The sequence below is a fragment of the Anabrus simplex genome, chromosome 3 (assembly GCF_040414725.1).
Source record: "Anabrus simplex isolate iqAnaSimp1 chromosome 3, ASM4041472v1, whole genome shotgun sequence".
NCBI classification, from domain to species: Eukaryota; Metazoa; Arthropoda; class Insecta; order Orthoptera; family Tettigoniidae; genus Anabrus; species Anabrus simplex.
Window position 1 is genome coordinate 123,186,813 of NC_090267.1, and position 24,178 is coordinate 123,210,990.

General features: G+C 41.1%; 1 protein-coding gene across 1 annotated transcript in view; it reads right to left on the minus strand.

Annotated features, from left to right (window-relative positions):
- Nucleotides 1–19,360, minus strand: part of LOC136866683 (protein O-mannosyl-transferase TMTC1) — a 1,311,771-nt gene extending 1,292,411 nt beyond the window's left edge. The window contains exons 1-2 of the mRNA XM_068226807.1: nt 19,287–19,360; nt 18,962–19,139 (exon numbers count right to left, since the gene is read on the minus strand). Of these exons, the coding sequence (XP_068082908.1) occupies nt 18,962–19,139; nt 19,287–19,360 (252 nt within the window). The remainder of the gene's footprint in view (nt 1–18,961; nt 19,140–19,286) is intronic.
- Nucleotides 19,361–24,178: the final 4,818 nt, after the last annotated feature.

Consider the following 24,178-nt stretch of genomic DNA (forward strand, 5'->3'; position numbering starts at 1 on the left):
TTGATGCAGATGCCACCTTATCCTGCGCTAAACTTTTCATTTCTACGTAACTACTGCATTATACATCCGCTCTAATCTGCTTGTCATATTCATGCCTTAGTCTACCCCTACCGTTCTTACCACCTACACATCCTTCAAAAACCAACTGAACAAGTCCTGGGTATCTTAAGATGTGTCCTATCATTCTATCCCTTCTCGTCAAATTTAGCCAAATCGATCTCCTCTCGCCAATTCGATTCAGTGTCCCCTCATTTGTGATTCGATCTATCCAACTCACCTTCAGCATTCTTCTGTAACATCACATTTCAAAAGCTTCTATTCTCTTTCTTTCTGAGCTAGTTATCGTCCATGTTTCACTTCCATACAATGCCACGCTCCACACAAAAGTCTTCAAAAACATCCTTCTAATTCCTATACCAATGTTTGAAGTGAGCAAATTACATTTCTTAAGAAAGCTCTTCCTTGCTTGTGCTAATCTGCATTTTATGTCCTCCTTAATTATTTTACTGCCCAAGTAACAATACTCGTCTACTTCCTTTAAGACTTCATGTCTTAATTTAATACTTTCTGCATCACCTGCCTTCGTTCGACTACACTCTATTAGTTTTGTTTTGGATCTATTTATTTTTATCTTGTACTCATTACCCAATACTTCGTCCATACCATTCAGCAGCTTCTCGAGATCTTCTGCAGCCTCAGATAAAATAATATCATCGGCAAATCTCAAGGTTTTGATTTCCTCTCCTTGGATGGTGATTCCCTTTCCAAATTCCTCTTTGATTTCCTTTACTGCCTGTTCTATGTAAACATTGAAAACGAGGGGGGAAAACTGCAGCCTTGCCTCACTCCTTTTGGGATTGCTGCTTCTTTTTCAAAGCCCTCGATTCTTATCACTGCAGACTGATTTTTATACAGATTGTAGATAACTTAATTATTCGTTCTCGGTATCTGATACCAATCACCTTCAGAATCTTAAATAGCTTGGTCCAATCAATATTATCCAATGCCTTTTCTAGATCTACGAATGCCATGTACGTGGGTTTGTCCTTCTTGATTCGATCCTCTAAGATCAGACGTAAAGTCAGGATAGCTTCACGTGTTCCTACATTTCTTCTGATGCCAAATTTATCTTCTCCCAACTCAGCTTCAACTTGTTTTCCCATTCTTCTGTAAATAATACGTTTAAATTTTGCAGGCATGAGATACTAAACTAATGGTGCAATAGTTTTCACACCTGTCAGCACCGGCTTTCTTGGGAATAGGAATAACAACATTCTGCCGAAAATCGGATGGGACTTCTTCTGTCTCATACATCTTACACACTAAATGGAATAACCTTGCCATGCTGGTTTCTCCTAATGCAGTCAGTAATTCAGAGGGAATGTCATCAATTCCAGGTGCTTTGTTCCTGTTTAGGTCGCTCACAGCTCTGTCAAACTATGACCTCAAAATTGGGTCTCCAATTTCATCAGCATCAACAGCCTCTTCTTGTTCCAGAACCAAATTATCTACATCTTCACCTTGATACAACTGTTGGATATGTTCCTGCCATCTTTATGCTTTATCCTCTCTCCCTAGAATTGGCTTTCCTTCTGAGCTCTTAGTATTCATACACCTAGATTTCCTTTCTCCAAAGGTTTCCTTGATTTTCCTGTATGCAGCATCTACCATTCCTAGGACCATACAACCTTCAACATCCTTGCACTTCTCCTTCAGCCATTTTCCTTAGCTACCTTGCACTTCCTATCCACGTCATTCTTTAATCGCCTGTATTCTTTCCTGCCCTCTTCATTTCTAGCATTCTTGTATTTTCGGCATTCATCAATCAGGTCAGTATCTCCTGAGTTATCCACTGATTATTAGTTGATCTTTTCTCCCTTCCTAACATTTCTTCAGCAGCCCTGCGGAATTCATTTTTCGTGACTATCCACACTTCCTCTATTGTGTTTCCTTCAGCCTTTTCATTTAGGCCGTTTGCAACATGGTCCCTGAAACAATCTTTCACACGATTTTCTTTCAACTTGTCTAGATCCCATCGTTTGCATTCTTTCCTTTTTAGGAAGAGGGGATATGAGCAGATACTAATATAAATAAGGTTAATTAGACGAAGAAATAATGAAATAACATATGCACGTAGAAAATTAATATATAAAACATTGTCAATACCATCAAATATAAGTTCTTTAGCTATTTTTTAACTCACGGACGAGAAAACACCAGATATAGAGGAAAAATTGAGACAAGAATTCCTTCACGATAAATAATAGTTCATGGTGAAGAACTCTAGTAACATTTCTTCAACGTAGTAACTGTAGAGTGGCTTCAAATGTTTAGTCTGTGTTAGAACAACTGTGGTCAGTTAAGCTCTTCTCTTGAGGACGTGGAGTAAATTATGTGTGAATCAGTAAGTTTCCCTGTAGTTTGGCAGTAAAAATTCAAAATATATTGTGTTACTTCATAGCTTATTCATACTCACCCCCTTTACTGAACAAATATATTAAAGAATTTTAATAAACTAGATTTCCATCATATGAGGACTTAACTTCTTAAATCATACCTCATTCTCACAGTTTCAACAGGCTTTCTCCATATTTCTCCAATAAAAAGGATTCGATCTCACTGAGTTCCGTAGAATTTGGAGGTGTATAATTGAGGAAACTTCGTGTTATTGACTTCCAGCATGTTAAATAACTCTTTCGAGACAAAAAACAAACACTCCATCTTTCTTAAAACTTATGGTTACATCAAACTATAGAAACACGGGTACGTTGTTTATTCCACGCATACCAGTGTCTAAAGAAACGCAAGTTTGCAGTTTTATGTGACTGTTAATATCGTAATCATAGCCACGGTACCTCTAATTTTACCTGCAATTTAAATCCCATGGATGTGATATTCATTTCAAAACACAAGGGGAATGAAGAAATAAGATGGGCCTGGTTCAATAAACAATCTTTGGACCTCATCAGTCTGATATCATGGTATTAGTAAGAGTTAACAATGGGATGTCTGGCAGAAGATGTGACAGATGGAATTCTGGTGTTAAAGAGTAGAAACAATGCCATAGAGATTTCATGACCAATTGGTCAATATCTAAGCTCTGAACATGAGGTAAGGTAAGGGTGTATTCTGCCCGAAGGCAGGTCCGAACCTCTGCAGAGGTATGCCAGAGACGGAGTTTACGTACGGTAGGGTGGCCAGTTCCTTTCCGCTTCTCCATTCCCTTACCCCCACCAACAGCGGGTGGTAACCCATTCAAACCTTGACCACGCCCAATGTTGCTTAACTTTGGAGATCTCACGGGTACCGGTGTTTCAACACTGCTATGGTCGTTGGCTGAACATGAGAGGTTTGGGAGAATTGAGACCATCTGGCTCAGCAGAAATCGTCGTACGAAGCTCGAGGATATTAATAGGTTCTACGGGCTACGGGATAGTTCCTATCCCAGACGAATGAGCCGAATATAATGTCATTCGTTTTACGTCCCACTAAGTACTTTAACGTTTTACGGAGACGCTGAGGTTTGAGAAGTTTGTCGCGCAGGATTTCTGTTATGTGCCTGTAAATCTATCGACATGAGGCTGGCGCATTTGTACAACTTCATATTCCCCAGGACGCAGCAAGGATTAAACCTGTCAGGTTTGGTTCAGAAGGTCAGCGCTCTACCGACAGAACTACTCAGCCCGATAATAAGCAATACAAACACAAACACTTCACCGCTTCTGCGGGTGCTGTGATGGTCAACACAAAGTTTCAGATGTATAATGCACTGAAAATGGAAATTGCAACACCCAGACGGAGTGGTCCTACATTGCTGCAATTGAACATGCAGGACGAGTGTTCGGTTGTGATGCGATTATTACAATTTCAGGCCCCTCTGACTGCAAGTTTGGACAACAGTCAATACAGAATATGCCCACCACGAGCTGCAATACATTGATGAATTCGTCGAGGCATGGAGTCAATAAGTCCCTGGATCGCTTCCTGAGGAATTGTGGCCCATGCTTGCTGCACTGCACGGGTCAGTTGTCCCAGAGTTGTGGGTGGCTGAGGACGGTTGGCCAGTTGTCGACCCATCATGTCCCACACATGCTCAATGGGACTGAGGTCCGGGGATCTGGCGGGCCATTCTAAGGTTGTGATGTCGTGGAGAGCTTCTCTGGAATGCGTGCAGTGTGAACCCGGGAATTATCCTGCTGAAACATCCCATTAGCAATGTTCGCCATCATAGGGACAACCACTGGATTGAGTATCCTATCAACGTACTGTCGAGCAGTCATAGTGCCCTCAACAAGCAGTAATTGTGATTGCACATTAAAGCCAATAGCTCCCCAGACCATAATGCTTGGTGTTGGCCCTGTTTGCCTCTCGACAAAAGATCTGGGCGGCCCCTCTCCCCGGTACGTCGGCGTACACGATTCCGGCGATCACTGCGGACAAGACAGAAGCGCGATTCATCACTAAAGACGACCCTATGTCATTGCTCGACCCACGTCGATCTTTCTCGACACTAGACCAGCCTTGTAAGTCGCTGTTGTGGGGTCAATGGAACACCTTCTGCAGGAACACGTGCTCGTAAGCCAGCTGCACGCAGGCGATTGTCAACTGTTTGTTGTGTAACGTGGGGTGCCACAGCTGCTCGAATTTGCGCTGCTGTTGCATGGGTTTCCATCCGGGCCATCCGAATGATGTGGCGATCCTCCCTCACAGTTGTCCGTCGCGCTGGGCCTGTGCCAGGTCTACGAGTGTAGGTACCTTCATTTGACCACTGCTGCCATACACGTTGTATCGTAGATGCCTGTCGGCCAACACGTGCAGCGACAGTCCTTAGCGATAATCCAGCCTCACACAGCCCAAATATCCGAGCCCTCTCAAACGGCGACAGTTGTTGATAGCCTGCTCTTCTCTGTCGTCGAAGCATGTTTGAAGGGGAACACTTCACTGCACAGACTGCAAGTCAACTACGCTACACCAGAGTCAATATACTGGAGTTGACTCCTCCGCGACCAATCACGTGGGGAGACCTGTAGCAACAATCCAATGGTTCTGAAACTTTGATGGTTTACATACCTACATGACATTGTTCCATATCTTGAAAATCAACACAAACGACGAATGCCTTCATGGTATTGCAATTTCCATTTTCTTAAGTGTACGACGTCTCAAGAGACATCAGAAGACCAAGGTGTTCTATCAGATAGTGACTAAATATTTCAAATACGGAAATGGTTGAGCAGGGTAGCTTCTCTTAAAGCGCGCGTTATGAAAGCCTCGTCTGAAGTTGTTTACATCCATCCTGTCTAGAACTCCAGGCCTAACATCGTGGAACGAGGGTAACATATTGCGAATGTTAAGCCCCTTTTTCTGTGAAAGCTCTTTGATGACAGAAACAAGGAGGAATTTGTTTTGCTCACGTGACCTCCCCTATGGTCCATTAGCAAGGTGAGCAGGGGTTGCAACAACTTATTTCATCCCCTTTACTCGTCCCTCCACATACATCACCGGCATCACTTCTGGAGCTGAAGCTGTAATTACTTGGCCTTCCGCCCCTCCACATTGTCAGACGACCTACACAAGGCATTTCATCACGGCAGTATTCGGTGGGCACACCTTTCAGTATCTACTGTATGTCGAGAATGAAATAAAATACATCTTCATCGCAGCCAATGTGCGATTTCAGTTGACTAGAGACTCGCATTCTGAGGTCATGGTTATGGGATTGAATTTTAACGCAGCCAGATTCCCTTAAAATGTGTTTGAATCAGGAGGACGCAATTCAGTATATTTACGAGTTCTTGGTGCCCACTTTTAAGCAAAAAACCCTCTACTCTATATTATGTGATATCTGAAGCCATTTCTTTTTAGTTTCGACTCAGCTAATTTATAGCTGTTAGGTTGTTCAGTCTGTCGAAACTAATTTATGTAAAAAATACATTTAGATGCTACCCTAAAAAGAAAATATATAAGAATTAGTCTTGAAAAGAGAAACAACTTAAAAATAAAATGGTATGGTTTGTTCTTGAAATTCATCAAGTTCTATTAAATCAAGTAATTCTCTTTTTTATTAGAGTATTATAATTCTCTTAATATTTATAATGTAAAATGAAATAAAATAAAGATACTCTATATGCCCTTCATGGGACGCTTTATTATATTGTCCTCCTTCGTTTCGCCCGTCTATGGACCACGTGTGACAATATTTGCTGTTTTTTAAGCCTTCTCTGCCTTCACTCTCTGCCATTCTCTTTTAATTTTTTCCTACTTTCTTGTTCTGTTCTTATGTACAGCACCTCCCTTTTCTCACTAGTGTTTCCCCAGTTTCCTGGATACCACGGAACATTCTGACGAGTTGTCTAAATCGATTTTTCTCCATAATGTTACCTTACTAAACCCCATTATTCGTCAAGTCCCACCATTCTCAAAAATATTTCTGCTCTATCTTCCTCTTCCTGAAGATTTTGTTAATACTTTTCCTTACGCCGCACTGACAGATTGGTCTTATGGCGACAATGGGATAGGAAAGCGCTAAGAGTTGGAAGTAAGAAGCTCTGGCCTTAGTTAATGTACAGACCCAGCATTTGCCTGGTGTGAACATCGGAAACCAAGCAAAACCAAGATCAGGGCCGCCGATAGTGGGGTTTGAACCCACTATCTCCCGAATGCAAGCTCACAGCTGCGCGCCCCTGAAGAATTCAAAGACTCCCTTCGTTAGTCTGGTACTGTCCAGTGTGCTTTGAACTGGAACCTTATTTTCCTTATTGATTCAACCATTCCTTTTGTTCATTGATAAAATTATTATTATTATTATTATTATTATTATTATTATTATTATTATTATTATTATTATTATTATTATTATTATTATTATTATCCTCCTCTACGAACCATGTGACCTTGCCGCGGTGGGGAGGCTTGCGTGTCCCAATGATGCAGATAGCCGAGCCGCAGGTGCAACCATATCGGATGGGTATCTGTTGAGAGACCAGACTAACGAATGGTTCAACGAAAGGGGGGTAGCAGCCTTTCGGTAGTTACAAGGGCGGCAGTCTAGATGATTGACTGAGACGGCCTTGTAATAATACTCAACATGGCTTAGCTGTGTTGATACTGCTACACGGCTGAAAGCAACGGGAAACTACAGCTGTAACCACCTCCCGAGGACATGCAGCTCTCTCTGTATGAATGATGTACTGATGATGGCTTCCTCCCGGGTAAAATATTCCGGAGGTAAACTAGTCCCCCATTCGAATCTCCGGGTGGGGACTACACGAGAGGGGGCGATCATCAGGAAGATGGATACTGACATTCTGCGAGTCGGAGCGTGGAATGTTAGAAGTTTGAATCGTTGTGGTAGGTTAGAGAATCTGAAAAGGGAGATGGATAGGCTAAAGTTAGATGTAGTTGGTATAAGTGAAGTACGTTGGCAGGAAGAACAGGATTTTTGGTCAGGCGACTACCGAATTATCAACACGAAATCAAACAGGGGTAATGCAGGAGTTGGTTTAATAATGAATAAGAAAATAGGGCAGCGGATAAGCTACTACGACCAGCATAGTGAAAGAATTATTGTCGCCAAGATAGACACCAAACCAATGCCCACCACAATAGTGCAGGTCTATATGCCTACTAGTTCAGCGGATGATGAAGAAATTGAAAGAATATATGAGGAGATAGAAGATTTAATACAATATGTCAAAGGTGACGAGAATCTAATTGTGATGGGAGACTGGAACGCAGTGGTAGGCCAAGGAAGAGAAGGTAGCACAGTAGGAGAATTTGGATTGGGACAAAGGAACGAAAGAGGAAGTCGGCTGGTTGAATTCTGCACTGACCATAATTTAGTCCTCGCCAATACTTGGTTCAAACACCACAAACGACGGCTGTATACGTGGACGAGACCTGGAGACACTGGAAGGTATCAAATAGACTTCATTATGATTAGGCAGAGATTCAGAAACCAGGTGTTGGATTGCAAAACTTTCCCAGGAGCAGACGTGGACTCTGACCACAACTTGTTGGTCATGAAATGCCATCTGAAGTTGAAGAAATTGAAGAAAGGAAAGAATGCAAAAAGATGGGATCTAGACAAGTTGAAAGAAAAGAGTGTGATGGATTGTTTCAAGGAACATGTTGCACAAGGACTAAATGAAAAGGCCGAAGGAAACACGGTAGAGGAAGAGTGGAGAGTCATGAAAAATGAAGTCAGTAGGGCTGCTGAAGAAATGTTAGGAAGGAAGAAAAGATCAACTAAGAATCAGTGGATAACTCAGGAGATACTAGACCTGATTGATGAACGACGAAAATACAAGAATGCTAGAAATGAAGAGGGCAGAGAAGAATACAGGCGATTAAAGAATGAAGTGGATAGAAAGTGCAAGGTAGCTAAGGAAGAATGGCTGAAGGAGAAGTGCAAGGATGTCGAAGGCTGTATGGTCCTGGGAAAGGTAGATGCTGCATACAGGAAAATCAAGGAAACCTTTGGAGAAAGGAAATCTAGGTGCATGAATATTAAGAGCTCAGATGGAAAGCCACTTCTAGGGAAAGAAGACAAAGCAGAAAGATGGCATGAGCATATCCAACAGTTGTATCAAGGTAACGATGTAGATAATTTCGTTCTGGAACATGAAGGGGCTGTTGATGCTGATGAAATGGGAGACCCAATTTTGAGGTCAGAGTTTGACAGAGCTGTGAGTGACCTAAATAGGAACAAGGCACCTGGAATTGATGATATTCCCTCTGAATTACTGACTGCCTTAGGAGAAACCAGCATGGTAAGGTTATTTCATTTAGTGTGCAAGATGTATGAGACAGGACAAGTCCCATCCGATTTTCGGCAGAATGTTGTTATACCTATTCCCAAGAAAGCCGGTGCTGACAGGTGTGAAAACTACCGCACTATTAGTTTAGTATCTCATGCCTGCAAAATTTTAACACGTATTATTTACAGAAGAATGGAAAAACAAGTTGAAGCTGAGTTGGGGGAAGATCAATTTGGCTTCAGAAGAAATGTAGGAACACGTGAAGCAATCCTGACTTTACGTCTGATCTTAGAGGATCGAATCAAGAAGGACAAGCCCACGTACATGGCATTCGTAGATCTACAAAAGGCATTCGATAATGTTGATTGGACCAGGCTATTTATGATTCTGAAGATGATAGGGATCAGATACCGAGAACGAAGAATTATCTACAACCTGTATAAAAATCAGTCTGCAGTGATAAGAATCGAGGGCTTTGAAAAAGAAGCAGCAATCCAGAAAGGAGTGAGGCAAGGCTGCAGTTTGTCCCCTCTCCTTTTCAATGTTTACATAGAACAGGCAGTAAAGGAAATGAAAGAGAAATTTGGAAAGGGAATCACAGTCCAAGGAGAGAAAATCAAAACCTTGAGATTTGCGGATGATATTGTTATTTTATCTGAGACTGCAGAAGATCTCGAGAAGTTGCTAAATGGTATGAATGAAGTCTTAGGTAAGGAGTACAAGATGAAAATAAATAAGTCCAAAACAAAAGTAATGGATTGCAGTCGAACGAAGGCAGGTGATGTAGGAAATATTAGATTAGGAAACGAAGTCTTAAAGGAAGTAGATGAATATTGTTACTTGGGTAGTAAAATAACCAACGATGGCAGAAGTAAGGAGGACATAAAATGCAGACTAGCACAAGCAAGGAAGAGCTTTCTTAAGAAAAGAAATTTGCTCACTTCAAACATTGATATTGGAATTAGAAAGATGTTTTTGAAGACTTTTGTGTGGAGCGTGGCATTGTATGGAAGTGAAACATGGACGATAACTAGCTCAGAAAGAAAGAGAATAGAAGCTTTTGAAATGTGGTGTTACAGAAGAATGCTGAAGGTGAGATGGATAGATCGAATCACGAATGAAGAGATACTGAATCGAATTGGTGAGAGGAGATCGATTTGGCTAAATTTGACGAGAAGAAGTGATAGAATGATAGGACACATCTTAAGACACCCAGGACTTGTTCAGTTGGTTTTTGAAGGAAGTGTAGGTGGCAAGAACGGTAGGGGTAGACCAAGGTATGAATATGACAAACAGATTAGAGCAGATGTAGGATGCAATAGTTACGTAGAAATGAAAAGGTTAGCACAGGATAGGGTGGCATGGAGAGCTGCATCAAACCAGTCTATGGACTGATGACTCAAACACAACACATTATTATTATCATTATTATTATTATTATTATTATTATTATTATTATTATTATTATTATTATTATTATTATTATTATTATTATTATTATTATTATTATTATTATTATGTTGGTGCCATCTCCTCACATGAGGTTGGCAACGATCATAGAGTAAGTTTTCCTATCTTATGTTTCACGTATATGAGGTTTGACACCCATGATAGTCTACTCCGCCCACGTCAACGTTTCCGTTCTACCTTGCCTACTACGATCAGCTGTATTAAGCCCGTATTGGTAATTTTGGAAGATGTGACAGAAATGTACCTCTTTCCTGTGTTCTGAGAAAGTAAACGCGTCATATGACTGGCCGGCATGACGGAGTAATTTCTTACTGATGAAGTTTGCTAGTTGCTTTACGTCGCACCGACACAGATAGGTCTTATGGCGACGATTGAACAGGGAAGGGCTAGGAGTGGGAAGGAAGCGGCCGTGGCCTTAATTAAGGTACAGCCCCAGCATTTGCGTGGTGTGAAAATGGGAAACCACGGAAAACCATTTTCAGGGCTGTCGACAGAGGGGTTCGAACCCACTCTCTACCGAATTTGATCTTGATATTTTAGCAACCTCATCAAGGTCAATTCGAAACATATCTTCATAGTATGAGTTGTAAAGACTGGAGAAAGGACACGACTTTATTTCCCATCTCTTAGTATCTTCATCTCTTCAGTTTTACAGCATTCCATTTTGATGTGAGCCATTTGCTTCCAAAATAGTATCTTGAAGATGTGTACATGTTGGTTGTCAACCAAAGTATGTTTCAGCCGATATTTAAGGAAATCATGCCCTTCACATCTTACTAGACCTATAATGGGCCTTGGCCTATCAATCGATCGGTACTCAGCCCGAAGGCCTGCAGATCACGAGTTAGTGCATGGATAGAGTGATACATCCTCTCAACCACTATTATTGACTTTCCAGACGAGGGCTGGTATATCCTGGTAGCTCCCCAACTGTTCTGACGACGGCTGCGTATAGCTCGAACCAGCCTTCAGATCCAGTTATATCCGATATCTGGCCGGGCATCAAACTCGGACCTCCAAATAAAAGGCAGCATCGCAACTGCTAGACCGCAGGGCGACTGATATCATGTTTAACGTGTGAAAAGTGTTTTCATGTTCAACTGATAAATTTAAGTACCTATTTTATCATAAGCCATTAAACTACGTACGATAATATGTAGATCGTTCACTGACATGTTACTCACTTAAAGTCTACTATAAGATTTTTTTCCAATTTGCTTTACGTCGCACCGACACATATACGTCTAATGGCGACGAAGGTGCTGGAAATGGTTAGGAGTGGTAAGGACGCTGCCGTGGCCTTAATTAAGGTATAGCCCCAACATTCGACTGGTGTGAAAATGGGAAACCACGGAAAACAATATTCAAGTTTGCCGACAGCGGGGCTCGAACCCACTATCGCCCGAATACCGGATAATGGCCGCACTTATGCGACTGCAGCTATCGAGCTCGGTCGACAATAAGTAATGGTCACATACAAAGGTATTCTTTGAGATGACCTACAGAATGCTATTTCAGTGTGAGACTGGACATTCTATGACCATTCGATGGAAATAAACCGTAGGAAGCGTAAGGACATTCATTTCACCAATTAAGAAGCCTGAATTCCTGACATTTCGGGCTCGGCGTCTCAGGTTCGTTACACAGAAGGGTCGTGTATATTTTATCGTGAGCTGTAATGGCTCAAGGATTGGTTATATTTGTTTATCTGCAGCTCACACATCACATGCCGCACTATATTTTACTATATTAACTCGCAGTTTGCTATACATTGAAGATCTCCCCCAGCCTCGTTAGGGATTCCAGTAAATGAGATGTTGTAAATCTAAATTTCCAACAGTAATAATTAAAATATAATAGAGAAGCCTGCATGGCTCAGACGGCAGCACGCCGACCGCTCACCAACGCGTTCCGTGGTTCAAATCCCGGTCACTCTATATGAGATTTCTGCTGGAAAAAGAGGAGGCGGGGCAGATTTTTCTCCGGGTACTCCGGTTTTCCCTGTCATATTTCATTCCAGCAATACTCTCCAATATAATTTCATTCCATCTGTCAGCCACTAATAATTTCCCCAGAGGAGTGCGACTGGCTTCGACAGCCACCACAATTCCTACCCTCGCCACTAGATGGGGCTTCATTCATTCCATTCTTGACACGGTCGAATGACTGGAAGCAGGCGGAGGCTGAGGACTAAAATGTAATTTAATAGATGGAGTAGTTTCAGCATTTGGGAAGCATGAATACAGTATGAAATACATAATGCTAAATTAATTTCGGAATTCAAAATATGCACTGGCGGGCGGTATGAAGAAAATACCGAGGATAAGTGATGATAAGGAAGTGAAATTTGGTGAAGGAATACAGATAAACTACGGAAATGTTCGGAGATGCATTTAATTTTCAATGGACTCGCAGTACAGAAGTCGAGGAATTACTATTGGGTATAACAACAGTCTGATGAATGCGTAGTGTCATACCGATTAGAAATACTTCGTGCCCGCAGGTTGGAGACGGGATATGCATCGTTCTATCCAGTACCATACGTGCTCTTTCAGGGAATATTGTGGGGATCGAGTTGACAAATACTTATTTTATATTTTACCTTTTAACAATTTGCTCAAAGTCGCATCGACACAGACAGGTCTCATGGCGACGATGAGGTAGAAACGGGCTAGTAGTGGGAAGTCTAGTAGCTGTGACCTTAATTTTAAGGTACAGACCTAGAATTTTGCTATTTGCTTTACGTCGCACCGACACAGATAGGTCTTATGGCGACGACGGGATGGGAAATGCCTAGGAAGTGGAAGGATGCGGCCGTGGCCTTAATTAAGGTACAGCCCCGGCATTTGCCTGGTGTGAAAATGGGAAACCACGGAAAACCATCTTCAGGGCTGCCGACAGTGGGGCTCGAACCCACGATCTCCCGATTACTGGATACTGGCCGCACTTAAGCGACTGCAGCTATCGAGCTCGGTGGGCCTAGAATTTGTCTGGTGTGAAAATGGGAAACCACGGACAACTATCTCCAAGGCTGCCGACAGTGGTGTTCGAACCTACTACTTCCCGAATGTAAGCTCACATCTCCGTGCCCCCATCCGCACGGCCAACTCGCTTGGTGTCAAATAGTCTGTAGAGCACGTTGTGTTACGTGCGCCCCGTGAAAACAGGCGTTATCCTGATGCAAGAGAAGGTTACTGTGGCCATGCATTAAGGGTAATAGGACAAGTTGATTGACTTTCTGCAGCTATCAGGATAGCGTTTATAACGGTAAGTTACGTTTAAGTCATGGCTCACAACACCATAATGCCTGCCTGCAGTGGACACAGTGTGTCTCAGGTAGATACCAGATCTCTGTCTCAGGGACTTCGTCGGACATACGCATGTATCCTTTGTTTATGCCCAGGCTGCTTCCATCACTGAATTACACAGATCACCATAACTCTCACCAACCACTTCGTTTGTGAGCAGGGATGAGTGGTATTTTACACAGAGGAACGCATCATCGAATACTTGCCCCTGGTAAACGATTTCTGATGGTTCGTGCAGAGACTCCAGCTGCAACCAAAGCTCAAGTACATCCTGCAGCGGCCGTAGGCTCCATCATGACAATCCACATAATGCGCTGGTCAACACGGACAATGTTCTGACGGGAAGGTTCTGTACCTGGTCAACGAGTGTACACGCCTTCCTCTTGCAATTGCAGAAAACAATAAAATTTTTCTAGATCTCGACCCAGTCTTTCGACACTTTACCAATGAGACAAATCTCTTTTTCCCAGGCTCGCTATGCATCCTCTTTGAAAGGTATTTAAAAACACAAATTCACTGCGAGACCATCGAACGTCCAACCCTCCAACTGATAACACTCACACCGTTCCCTCATCACCAACTGTGTCCGTAGCACTTTGCACCTGTTCCATAATGCTTCCAATATGTGGCGGAATTCTATACTGATATGATTTTGTTTCTGAAATCATTCATTTGCACGGGAATGTCCTATAACCTCCCTTATTGTGGAGTTTCCATCTTAGATCTTTCGGAATGTTACTCCTTCCATCCCGCCCACTCCCCTCCAGTGCATAATAATACACTCTTTCGCTACTATCACGAATCAGAAATTGAGACTTCGCAGACTGATGTGGGTGGTAGACCTATAGCTTGAGAAATATAGTGCCTGATAAAAACCGTGGGAGGCACCAGAAGAGATAGCCCATACTGAGAATAAATGGACAACGTTTGAACCAATAGTTACAAACAAACTTTATCGAGGAGAATGAATCACGATGCCTGAGTCATCTCCTTAGGATGGACCAATAACGTAAACTAAAACAAAGTTTTGAATCCCCTGCGTAGACGAGTTGAGGGCGGGTAAAATATCAAACGAAGTAAAAAGACTTGCGATGGACTGAACTCCATACAAGAAGTGAGTGAATAGACCTGGTGTTTAAAAGGTCAAAAGGCTAAAGAAGAATACAAGGAAGAGGGAAGAAGAAGAAATTATCTGACTGTAATCTATTTAGAGGATAATCTGTTGGCAGTGAATGTCTATCCTTTAAGTTTCTAGTGTAAAGGTAGAGTAAACTACACAGTTCTGCCTGCTGCACTATTTAACTCTCCTCTCTTCTTAATGCCACATTTGACTAAAAGCAAGCGGTTTTGTAGCAAAGCAGACCTTACGCTAATGCACTGGAAACTAGGCCACCCTGCATTCCTCTAAGTTTATACGGTATTATTCGCAGGCGAGTTCTGGCAAGTAGAATGAAAAAGCTAAACTTGCTCCCAGGCAGAGAGTTTACACAACTCAGCTTTTTGTGTATTAAATTACTGCACCTGAAGTGTAGTTCATTAGGTAATCCTCTGTATTAGATCTTCCATGACATGTTAAGTCGAGGATTTTCAACCGGGTAAAACAATCATTCCTAGACTACGAGACTGAAGTACTTAAGGATTTGGGTATCAATTTAAAGGTTGAATCTTAAAATATATTCCATTATTGACGCTGAGTTTGACTAAGAACTGAATTTTTAAAACTCAGTTCCAAACATATTTTCAAACCAACGTCACCCAGTCCATGTATGAACACCCCCCCCCCAAAAAAAATCAAGGTGTCTATTATTTTTACTTATGAGATAGAGATGAGAATTTCACGTTTTTCATCCCCAGATTTTCATATCTTACTAATTATTATTGATTAGTATAATTACTCACCTCTCCTGTCGATTTTATTTATGTCTCCTTTTCCAGGAAAAATTCTCGAATGCATAATATCACTTTTCACGTATTACTCGACTTCTATTACAATATATTATAATATATATTTAATTATGTTCCTTTCCTTATAATACGTATACAGTTTAAAGCTAATAATCCTCTTTTGACTTCCATACCCCAGTTTTCATGAATGCACCTCCCTAAAACCCTTCTAAGCAAACTCCCTAACTTAAACGAACCCCAAGAAACTGCGTGTAAGTAGTATTACCTTATAATAAACAACATATTCGGTGAACAGCTTATTTTAAAATTAGTAATTCTGTGTAAATACGGTTATTGTATATAAGTACATTCTGTTGTCTATAAATGTCATTGTTTAATATATAATGTAAGTGGGGATGGAGCCACCCTGGTGTACGCGAGACGATGCAATTTCTCTATTAATCATCCCAAATAGAATGACAATTTTTTAAAATAAATAAATAAATAAATAAATAAATAAATAAATAAATAAATAAATAAATAAATAAATAAATAAATAAAATTTTGCTAGGGGCTTTACGTCGCGCCGACACAGATAGGTCTTATGGCGACGATGGGATAGGAAAGGCCTAGGAGTTGGAGGGAAGCGGCCGTGGCCTTAATTAAGGTACAGCCCCAGCATTTGCCTGGTGTGAAAATGGGAAACAATGGAAAACCATTTTCAGGGCTGCCGATAGTGGGATTCGAACCTACTATCTCCCGGATGCAAGCTCACAGCCGCGCGCCTCTACGCGCACGGCCAACTCGCTCGGTAAATAAATAAATAAATAAATAAATAAATAAATAAATAAATAAATAAATAAATAAATAAATAAGGTGTTTGCTACTCTACACCCACTGAAATTAAATAAAGATATTATACCACTAAAAATGCGGCAAAGATTAACACAGACCCTAATTCTTCCCATCCTTGACTCTGTGATGTTATCTTGGTAGACGCTACTCAAGAACAAACTAGGAAACTGCAGCGTATTACACTGAAGAAAATGGAAATTGCAACACCCAGAAGCGGTGGTGCTACATTGCTGCAATTGAACATGCAGGACGAGTGTACGGTTGTGATTCGATGATTATAGTTTCAGGTCCCTGTGGCCGCAAGTGTGGACAACAACCAATGCAGGATGTGCTCACCACGAGCTGCAATACATTGATGAATTCGTTGAGGCATGGAGTCAATAAGGCCCTGGATCGCTTCCTGAGGAATTGTGGCCCATGCTTGCTGCACTGCACGGGTCAGTTGTTCCAGAGTTGTGGGTGGCTGAGGACGGTTTTCAAGTTTTCGACCCATCATGTCCCACATATGCTCAATAGGACTGAGGTCCGGGGATCTGGCGGGCCGTTCTAAGGTTGTGATGTCGTGGAGAGCTTCCCTGGAGATGCGTGCAGTGTGAACCCGGGCATTGTCCTGCTGAAACATCCCATTAGCAATGTTCGCCATCATAGGGACAACCACAGGATTGAGTACCCTATCAACGTACTGTACTGTCGAGCAGTCATAGTGCCCTCAACAAGCACTAATTGTGATTGCACATTAAAGCCGACAGCTCCCCAGACCATAATGCTTGGTGTTGGCCCTGTGTACCTCTCGACAATAAGATCTGGGCTGCTCCTCTCCCCGGTACGTCGGCGCATACGATTCTGCGATCACTGTGGGCAAGACAGAAACGTGATTCATCACTAATCTTTCTCGATACCAGGCCAGCCTTACACGTCGGTGTTGTGGGGTCAATGGAACACCTTCTGCAGGGACACGGGCTCGTAAGCCACCTGCACGCAGGCGATTACAAGCTGTTTGTTGTGCAACGTGGGGTGCCACAACTGCTCGAATTTGTGCTGCTGTTGCATGGGGTTCCATCCGGGCCATCCGAATGATGCGGCGATCCTCTCTCACAGTTGTCTGTCGCGCTGGGCCTGTGCCAGGTCTACGAGTGTGGGTACCTTCATTTGACCACTGCTGCCATACACGTTTTACCGTAGATGCCTGTCGGCCAATACGTGCAGCTTCAGTCCTTAGCGATAATCCAGCTTCACACAGCCCAACTATCTGAGCCCTCTCAAACGGCGACAGTTGTTGATAGCATGCTCTTCTCTGTCGTCGAGGCATGTTTTACGGGGAACACTTCACTGCACAGACTACAAGTCAACTACGCTACACCAGAGTGCGTATACTGGAGTTGATCCCTCCGCGACCAATCACGTGGGGAGACCTGTAGCAACAATCCAATGGGTCTGAAACTTTGGTCGTTTACATACCTACATGGCATCGTTCCATATCTTGAAAATCAACACAAACGACCAATGCCTTCATGGTGTTACAATTTCCATTTTCTTAAGTGTATGAATTGTTGCCTTAGGTTCTTTTTTAACCTAAGGTATGATGTGCATATTACTCCTTACTATCAAGCACCGCATTGGTTAAAACCTGTTAAGAGACGTGAATTTCATATACTTGTCTTAATACACAAACTCCTGCATAATAACCCCCCCCCCCCCAGTATATTTCATCTAAACTTCACTTCCTCTTTTCCTTCCATAATCGTAACACTCGCTCGGGCTCCACTTTAGCTATTCCTCTTCACCACTCTTCTGTATATAATAAATCTTTTATTGTAACCGGTTCCAGGCTTTTGAATTTCCTGCCAGTAAGTGTCAGGGGCATTGACTCCTTCCTCAAATTTAAAATATCTTGCCGAGACTTCCTGTTGAGAGTTACCGACTGAAGTGTGTATTGGTGTGTATTGTGTGCGTGTGATTGGTAATTGTAAAATTAAAAATTGTTTCTGTTAGTTTTATATAATGTAAACGTAAGGGTAGTTGATAAGTGTGTACATTGTAAGTGTGTGTGTGTGTGTGTGTGCAAGTTTCTGTGTGAGATAGAAAAGAGGACTGAATTAACGAGCTTATAAGCTGCATATTGTGTGGGTGTGTAACTTAAGCTTAATTTAGGAAATAGTATAAGTGGTATAATTAGTAACCGGCAACCTTAATATTATTTGTTGTATTGTGGTTAAGTGTAAGATAGGGCCGTGTGCCCTAACTTCGTCACATGAAAGAAGCCATAACAAATAAATAAATAAATAAATAAATAAATAAATAAATAAATAAATAAATAAATAAATAAATAAATAAACGTTATAATAATAATATTAATAATAACTGAGGGTCTGTTTTATCACTAGTTCCTGTTTTTACAAATTGATGGCTGAATTACATGAACAAGAATATTCTTTCTGTGTTCGGGCAATAATGCAAATATCTTCATTTATTTAGATTTCTTTTCTGTTGCTTTTCTTGTAATCATTTGCTATGTTCCTTTGTATTTCATTAAAATATTTTTACACTTAATTTTCAAGTAATACGTAACGAGCCCGTTTATTGTTATTTTAATCGGACTCATTCTCAGTTGTAGCTATATCACAAAGGAAAATAATGATATTACTCGCCTATAAAATTTGTTGACAATTGAGCGTTATTACTCACCGCTTCAGAGTGTATAGGATGAGCAGCGAAGAGCAGGCCTGCCACTGCTGCAAAACGAGGAGACAGTCCAGCCACAGCTCGACAGACTCGAGTAAAAAGTAGAGAGGCTGCGGCGTGAAGCAGGACATTACTGACATGAAACCAACAGGGCTCAGCTCCGAGTGCCAGGTACGTGGCTCTATAAAGAAAAGAAAAAATAACTGATTCAAAATAGGGAACATAAACAGCACTTCATTGATTTAGATATTTGAGTATTAGTCAAAGTAAAGTCATCTCTTCACATGCCATCAAGACTCTTTGAAGGGTAGATGGTAAAGACCTCTACTTTGGGTAACTTTCTGTATTTTCTGGCATAAAGAACTTCAGAAAGAGGCTGACAGTTTTGAATATTCTCCGCATGTCGTTGCAATAATATTGACACGGGCCATTGGGATGGTCCCTGAGTCATAAATGGCTTTGTATAGCTTAGTAAGTCTGGTAACAACAGCAACTATATCAGTATAAATAAATATAGCATGACCTTCAATAATGAAAGCGAAATAATTTTCTTCATGCACATTCATTACACTACATTCAGATATTTTTAATTTGTATTATTGTGCGACTTAAGAGAGTATGTATTGCATTTCTGTTCTCCACCTTCCGATCTTTTTCACATCACATTTCGAACTTTGTGCGATACAAAATAGGTAATCATTATTACACCAAGACCAGAGAATGATGCCTAAACAGTCTTTGAATTAAATGTTTTTCATTACTACCAGAGGTAGTAGAATTAACACATGATATTTTACTGACCTCCTCCTGTCGGCCCCTGCTCTCCGCGCAAGATGAGTCGGAAGTATTTCTTGCGCCACCTCACGTGCGAGTCGACCGCCAACAAATGACACTTTTTGCTCCCACTGACGTTACGCGGCGCCTCCTAATGCGTGACTTCCTGACAGCTTACTCCAGGGGCAACTTTTGTGTAACAATTACTCAACCAGTTCACACGAAGGTGTACATTGCATTACCTCCCCTCCTCATAAGTCCTATTTACATGTACAAACCCACATTATTAGATTTAATATACGAGGAAGACAGAATATAAATGCTCGGATATCTACTCTAACCTAACCCAATGGCACTACAGTCCTTGAAGGTCCATGGCCTACCAAGTGACCGCTGCTCAGCTCGAAGGCCTGCAGATTGCGAGGTGTCGTGTGGTCAGCACGACGAATCTTCTCGGCCGTTATTCTTGCCTTTCTACCTAGAAATCTAGTCTCCCGGTTAAAAATCGAAAAACTATGACATCTTTACATTGCAACTCTCGTATTTCATCTGTTGAATTAATATAAACCCCGGTATTTATTCTCAAAGTTTAATTTACTCTCCTTCTCTCATGAACATAATACACGATCGACTACTACACTCTCAAATTCAGTGCATCGCTCATCATCATATAACCTCTCATTTCAAGTATTCTGGTGCAATTCTATGAAATTCCCTTCCAGTCAGTGTTAGGAATTGCACCTCTTTAGCATCTTTCAAGCGGTCTTGCTGAGATTACCTATTAAATTTATAACCAGCTTGTGCGAATACCAGTATGAATGTAAAAATGAATGTGGTTAGGATTTTTATTTCATTATTCTGTTTTCTGAAGTTTATTTTAGATATTATGTGGTTAAGTGTAAGAGAGGGCCATGAGCCTTAAATTAGCCACAAATGAAGGCATGAAATAAATACATAAATAAATGAATGCCAGACCCAGCCTATACAAAATATGTTTTTCAAGAGTGTTTGAAATGATTATTATTATTATTATTATTATTATTATTATTATTATTATTATTATTATTATTATCATTACGCATTAGAGCGTTGAAGCCATATGAACTGCACACACACACACACACACACACACACACACACACACACACACACACACACACACACACACACACACACACACATATATATATATATATACATATATGTGTGTGTGTGTATACCATTAATTACACGTAGTATCGCACAAAATACACGGCACACCAAGGTACAGATATCGTTGGATCGGTCACATTGAGTCCGTGCAATAATCAGCAACAGCAATTCCCTCTGCGGTCGCTTGAACGAGGTCTTGAAGTGTGCATTAGACTGGGTATAATATGAAAATGAAAACCTACAACCTGTTAGTTATGTATGTGTGGGTGTAGGTTGAAATGATAAAAATATCCTATTAATATATTGGCTAACTGATTTACTCATTTGGTTAGGGTCTTGGTTACTATGTTCAGGATTGTAAGAGGAAAGCAACGGTAAACTATCTCACACCTCATTTCCCTAGTATGCCTCTTCAGTGACGCCTAGACTATGACAGCTGTTGACGGAACTGTGGAGGAACAAACCAGCCGTCGGAATGAATACCCACCATACATACCGGATTGTAAAATTTAATGTTGGTGCCAATGGTTGATGTACTTCGCCGTGCCGTGAAATCTTGCCAAGTTCTGAAACTCGCAGAACGCACCAAAGCAGCCTATTTAGGTCATATCTTCCGAAATGACAAATAGCCTACGGCCTGATATAACTCGTCACCGAAGGCAAGATATGAAGCGTGCTTGTGGCTGAAGAGGATTGTATTGGACACAAAACCTCCAACAGTGGTTCAACATCTACGACACGGCGACTTTGAAGCGGAGAGTACAAAAATAAGTATTGCATATTTACTCCATGTTGGTCACCAATATTGCGTATTTACTCCATGTTGGTCACCAATATAGCATATTTACTCCATGTTGGTCACCAATCTTCTCTCAAGAGAAGATTATAAAAGAAGTACCAAGAAAGAGAAGTTGAATTTTAACTCTTTCAAACCCAGTCTGTACAGTTCTCTACTGACCAAGAGAGTTGTTTACACGATTGAATTCGGAATATAACGTTTTCGATCCACACTGTTAGCAGCATTCAAGCTAGTTTTCTACGGTTTCACAGTTTCACACCAGGCAAATACCGAGGTTGTACCAAAACAAATTGCTTTCCAGTCCTAGGAATTTCCTATCTCATCGTCGTCGTAAGACCTCCCTTTCTCGATGCGATATAAAACAAATGTTCAGTATTCAGAACAAAGGCTGATTGGATCCTCAACAGCTCCAACATCAGCTGTCATAAATGGCCTAGTTTTCACTGAAGAGCCATGGTTACAGGTTACCGATAGTTAGAGGCTGAAGTATCATGGGAGCAGGCTGACAATTCAGTTATTTCTCTCCTTCTCAGCCGTCTATTTGGCAGTTCACGATTCAGAATTTCCCTCGCCCCCATACCATAGTGCGGCGAAGCACCATGCTTTGTAATATGTGTGTTCATCACTGGCACCACAAGTTTATGAAGGTTTTTTCACAATACCGATCGGTATTAACAGTCTCCTTAAAGATCCACATTCTTAACAATATTTCACATAAAATCATTTTCCAAACCGTGATTAATCCACAGGTTTAATGTCTCTTCAGCAATACGGTTCCAGTCTGGGTCATCGTTGTCTAGTTCGTGAAATCTGATGGAAAGGTACATTCCAGGTCTCAAAGCACACTCAACTTGACTGAAACCAAGCTCACATACACTTTGGCGGGTCGATACTTTTTAGCTGTTTTTAAATGTAATTTTCGCTAATGACGTAATATAAAGCACGTCATTTTAACCTAAAATGAAAAAAATTTAAAGTTATATAAACCAATTTTCGTCTGTAATGCACAATAATTCAACTATCTGTAGGATATTCATAAGCTTTCGCTCGTGAGATTTATATTATAGCGATTGATAGATGGAGGAACGAAACAGAAATTATTTATCCAACGGCATGCTTTGAATCTTCAGACACTCAGCCGACTGATATGGACATTGAGAAAAATATTTTTTTGCTAGTGGCTTTACGTCGCACCGACACAGTTAGGTCTTATAGCGATGATGGGATAGGAAAGGCCCAGGAGTTGGAAGGAAGCGGCTGTGGCCTTAATTAAGGTACAGTCCCAGCATTTGCCTGGTGTGAAAATGGGGAACCACGGAAAACCATCTTCAGGGCTGCCGATAGTGAGATTCGAACCTACTATCTCCCGGATACAAGCTCACAGCCGCGCGCCTCTACGCGCACGGCCAACTCGCCCGGTAAGGAATATTTATAATCCAACTGTCCGTTTCTTTACTTCTTACTGTAACTGGACTTTTATTTGGCGCGATGGGAGCAATTTCCAAATCTTTCGTGTTAGGGCGACAAACATCAACTGGCGAAAAATATGCAAGATGAGATAGTCGTCCAATAATCAAATACTTCATCATGATTATTCAAAATCATTTATATGGCGTTTTTGTCATTTATCACGGTTAATTATAACCTATATTATTTTCAAGATTAATCCTATTTATCAGCTTCCATAAACAATTAAAAATACTGTTTATTATTCTGTGTCTTTTGAAAAACCTAGAATGTTCTCGGTCACATTAAATAAATAAATAAATAAATAAATAAATAAATAAATAAATAAATAAATAAATAAATAAATAAATAAATAAATAAATAAATAAATAAATAAATAAATAAATTTGTCACGAATTTGATACATTTGTTAAACTGTCTCAGTCTCATCCTTCGCTTTGGCGATTTTAAAATAATTGAGATATCAGGTTGGGTAGGAATTCTAGCAATACCATTCCTTAAGCACCCAGTTCCTGTTATAAATTGTGTGAATAGGTTACTCAGGGGGTCAGCTGGTGCGTTCATTTCAGTGGGCTTGGCAGAGAGATATCGTCGCTGGAAAGGTAAAAGGTTGTATTCCACAAAGCTCTTCCTATCAATTATTCTCCTTAAGGCTGGTCACGCCTCCCAGCCACATATGGATACGCAGTCCATCAGAACAATGTCCGTTGTGTTCGTTTTCCTATGTCGACGATTAAACGAAAATGAACCTTACATGCATTGTACACTAGGAGTGCGTAAATACGTAATGCAAAAGTACATTCCTACAGTACGGTACTGTAAGGTTCATTTTCCTTTACACATGGGCATAGGAAAATGAATACAACAAAATTTGTTCTGATGGACTGCATATCCATACGTGGCTGGGAGGCGTGACCAGTCTTAAGGAGAATAATTGATAGGAAGAGCTTTGTGGAATACAACCTTTTACCTTTCCAGCGACGATATGTAATACCAACTTCTGGCTCGGTGGCTGAAGCAACGGGAAA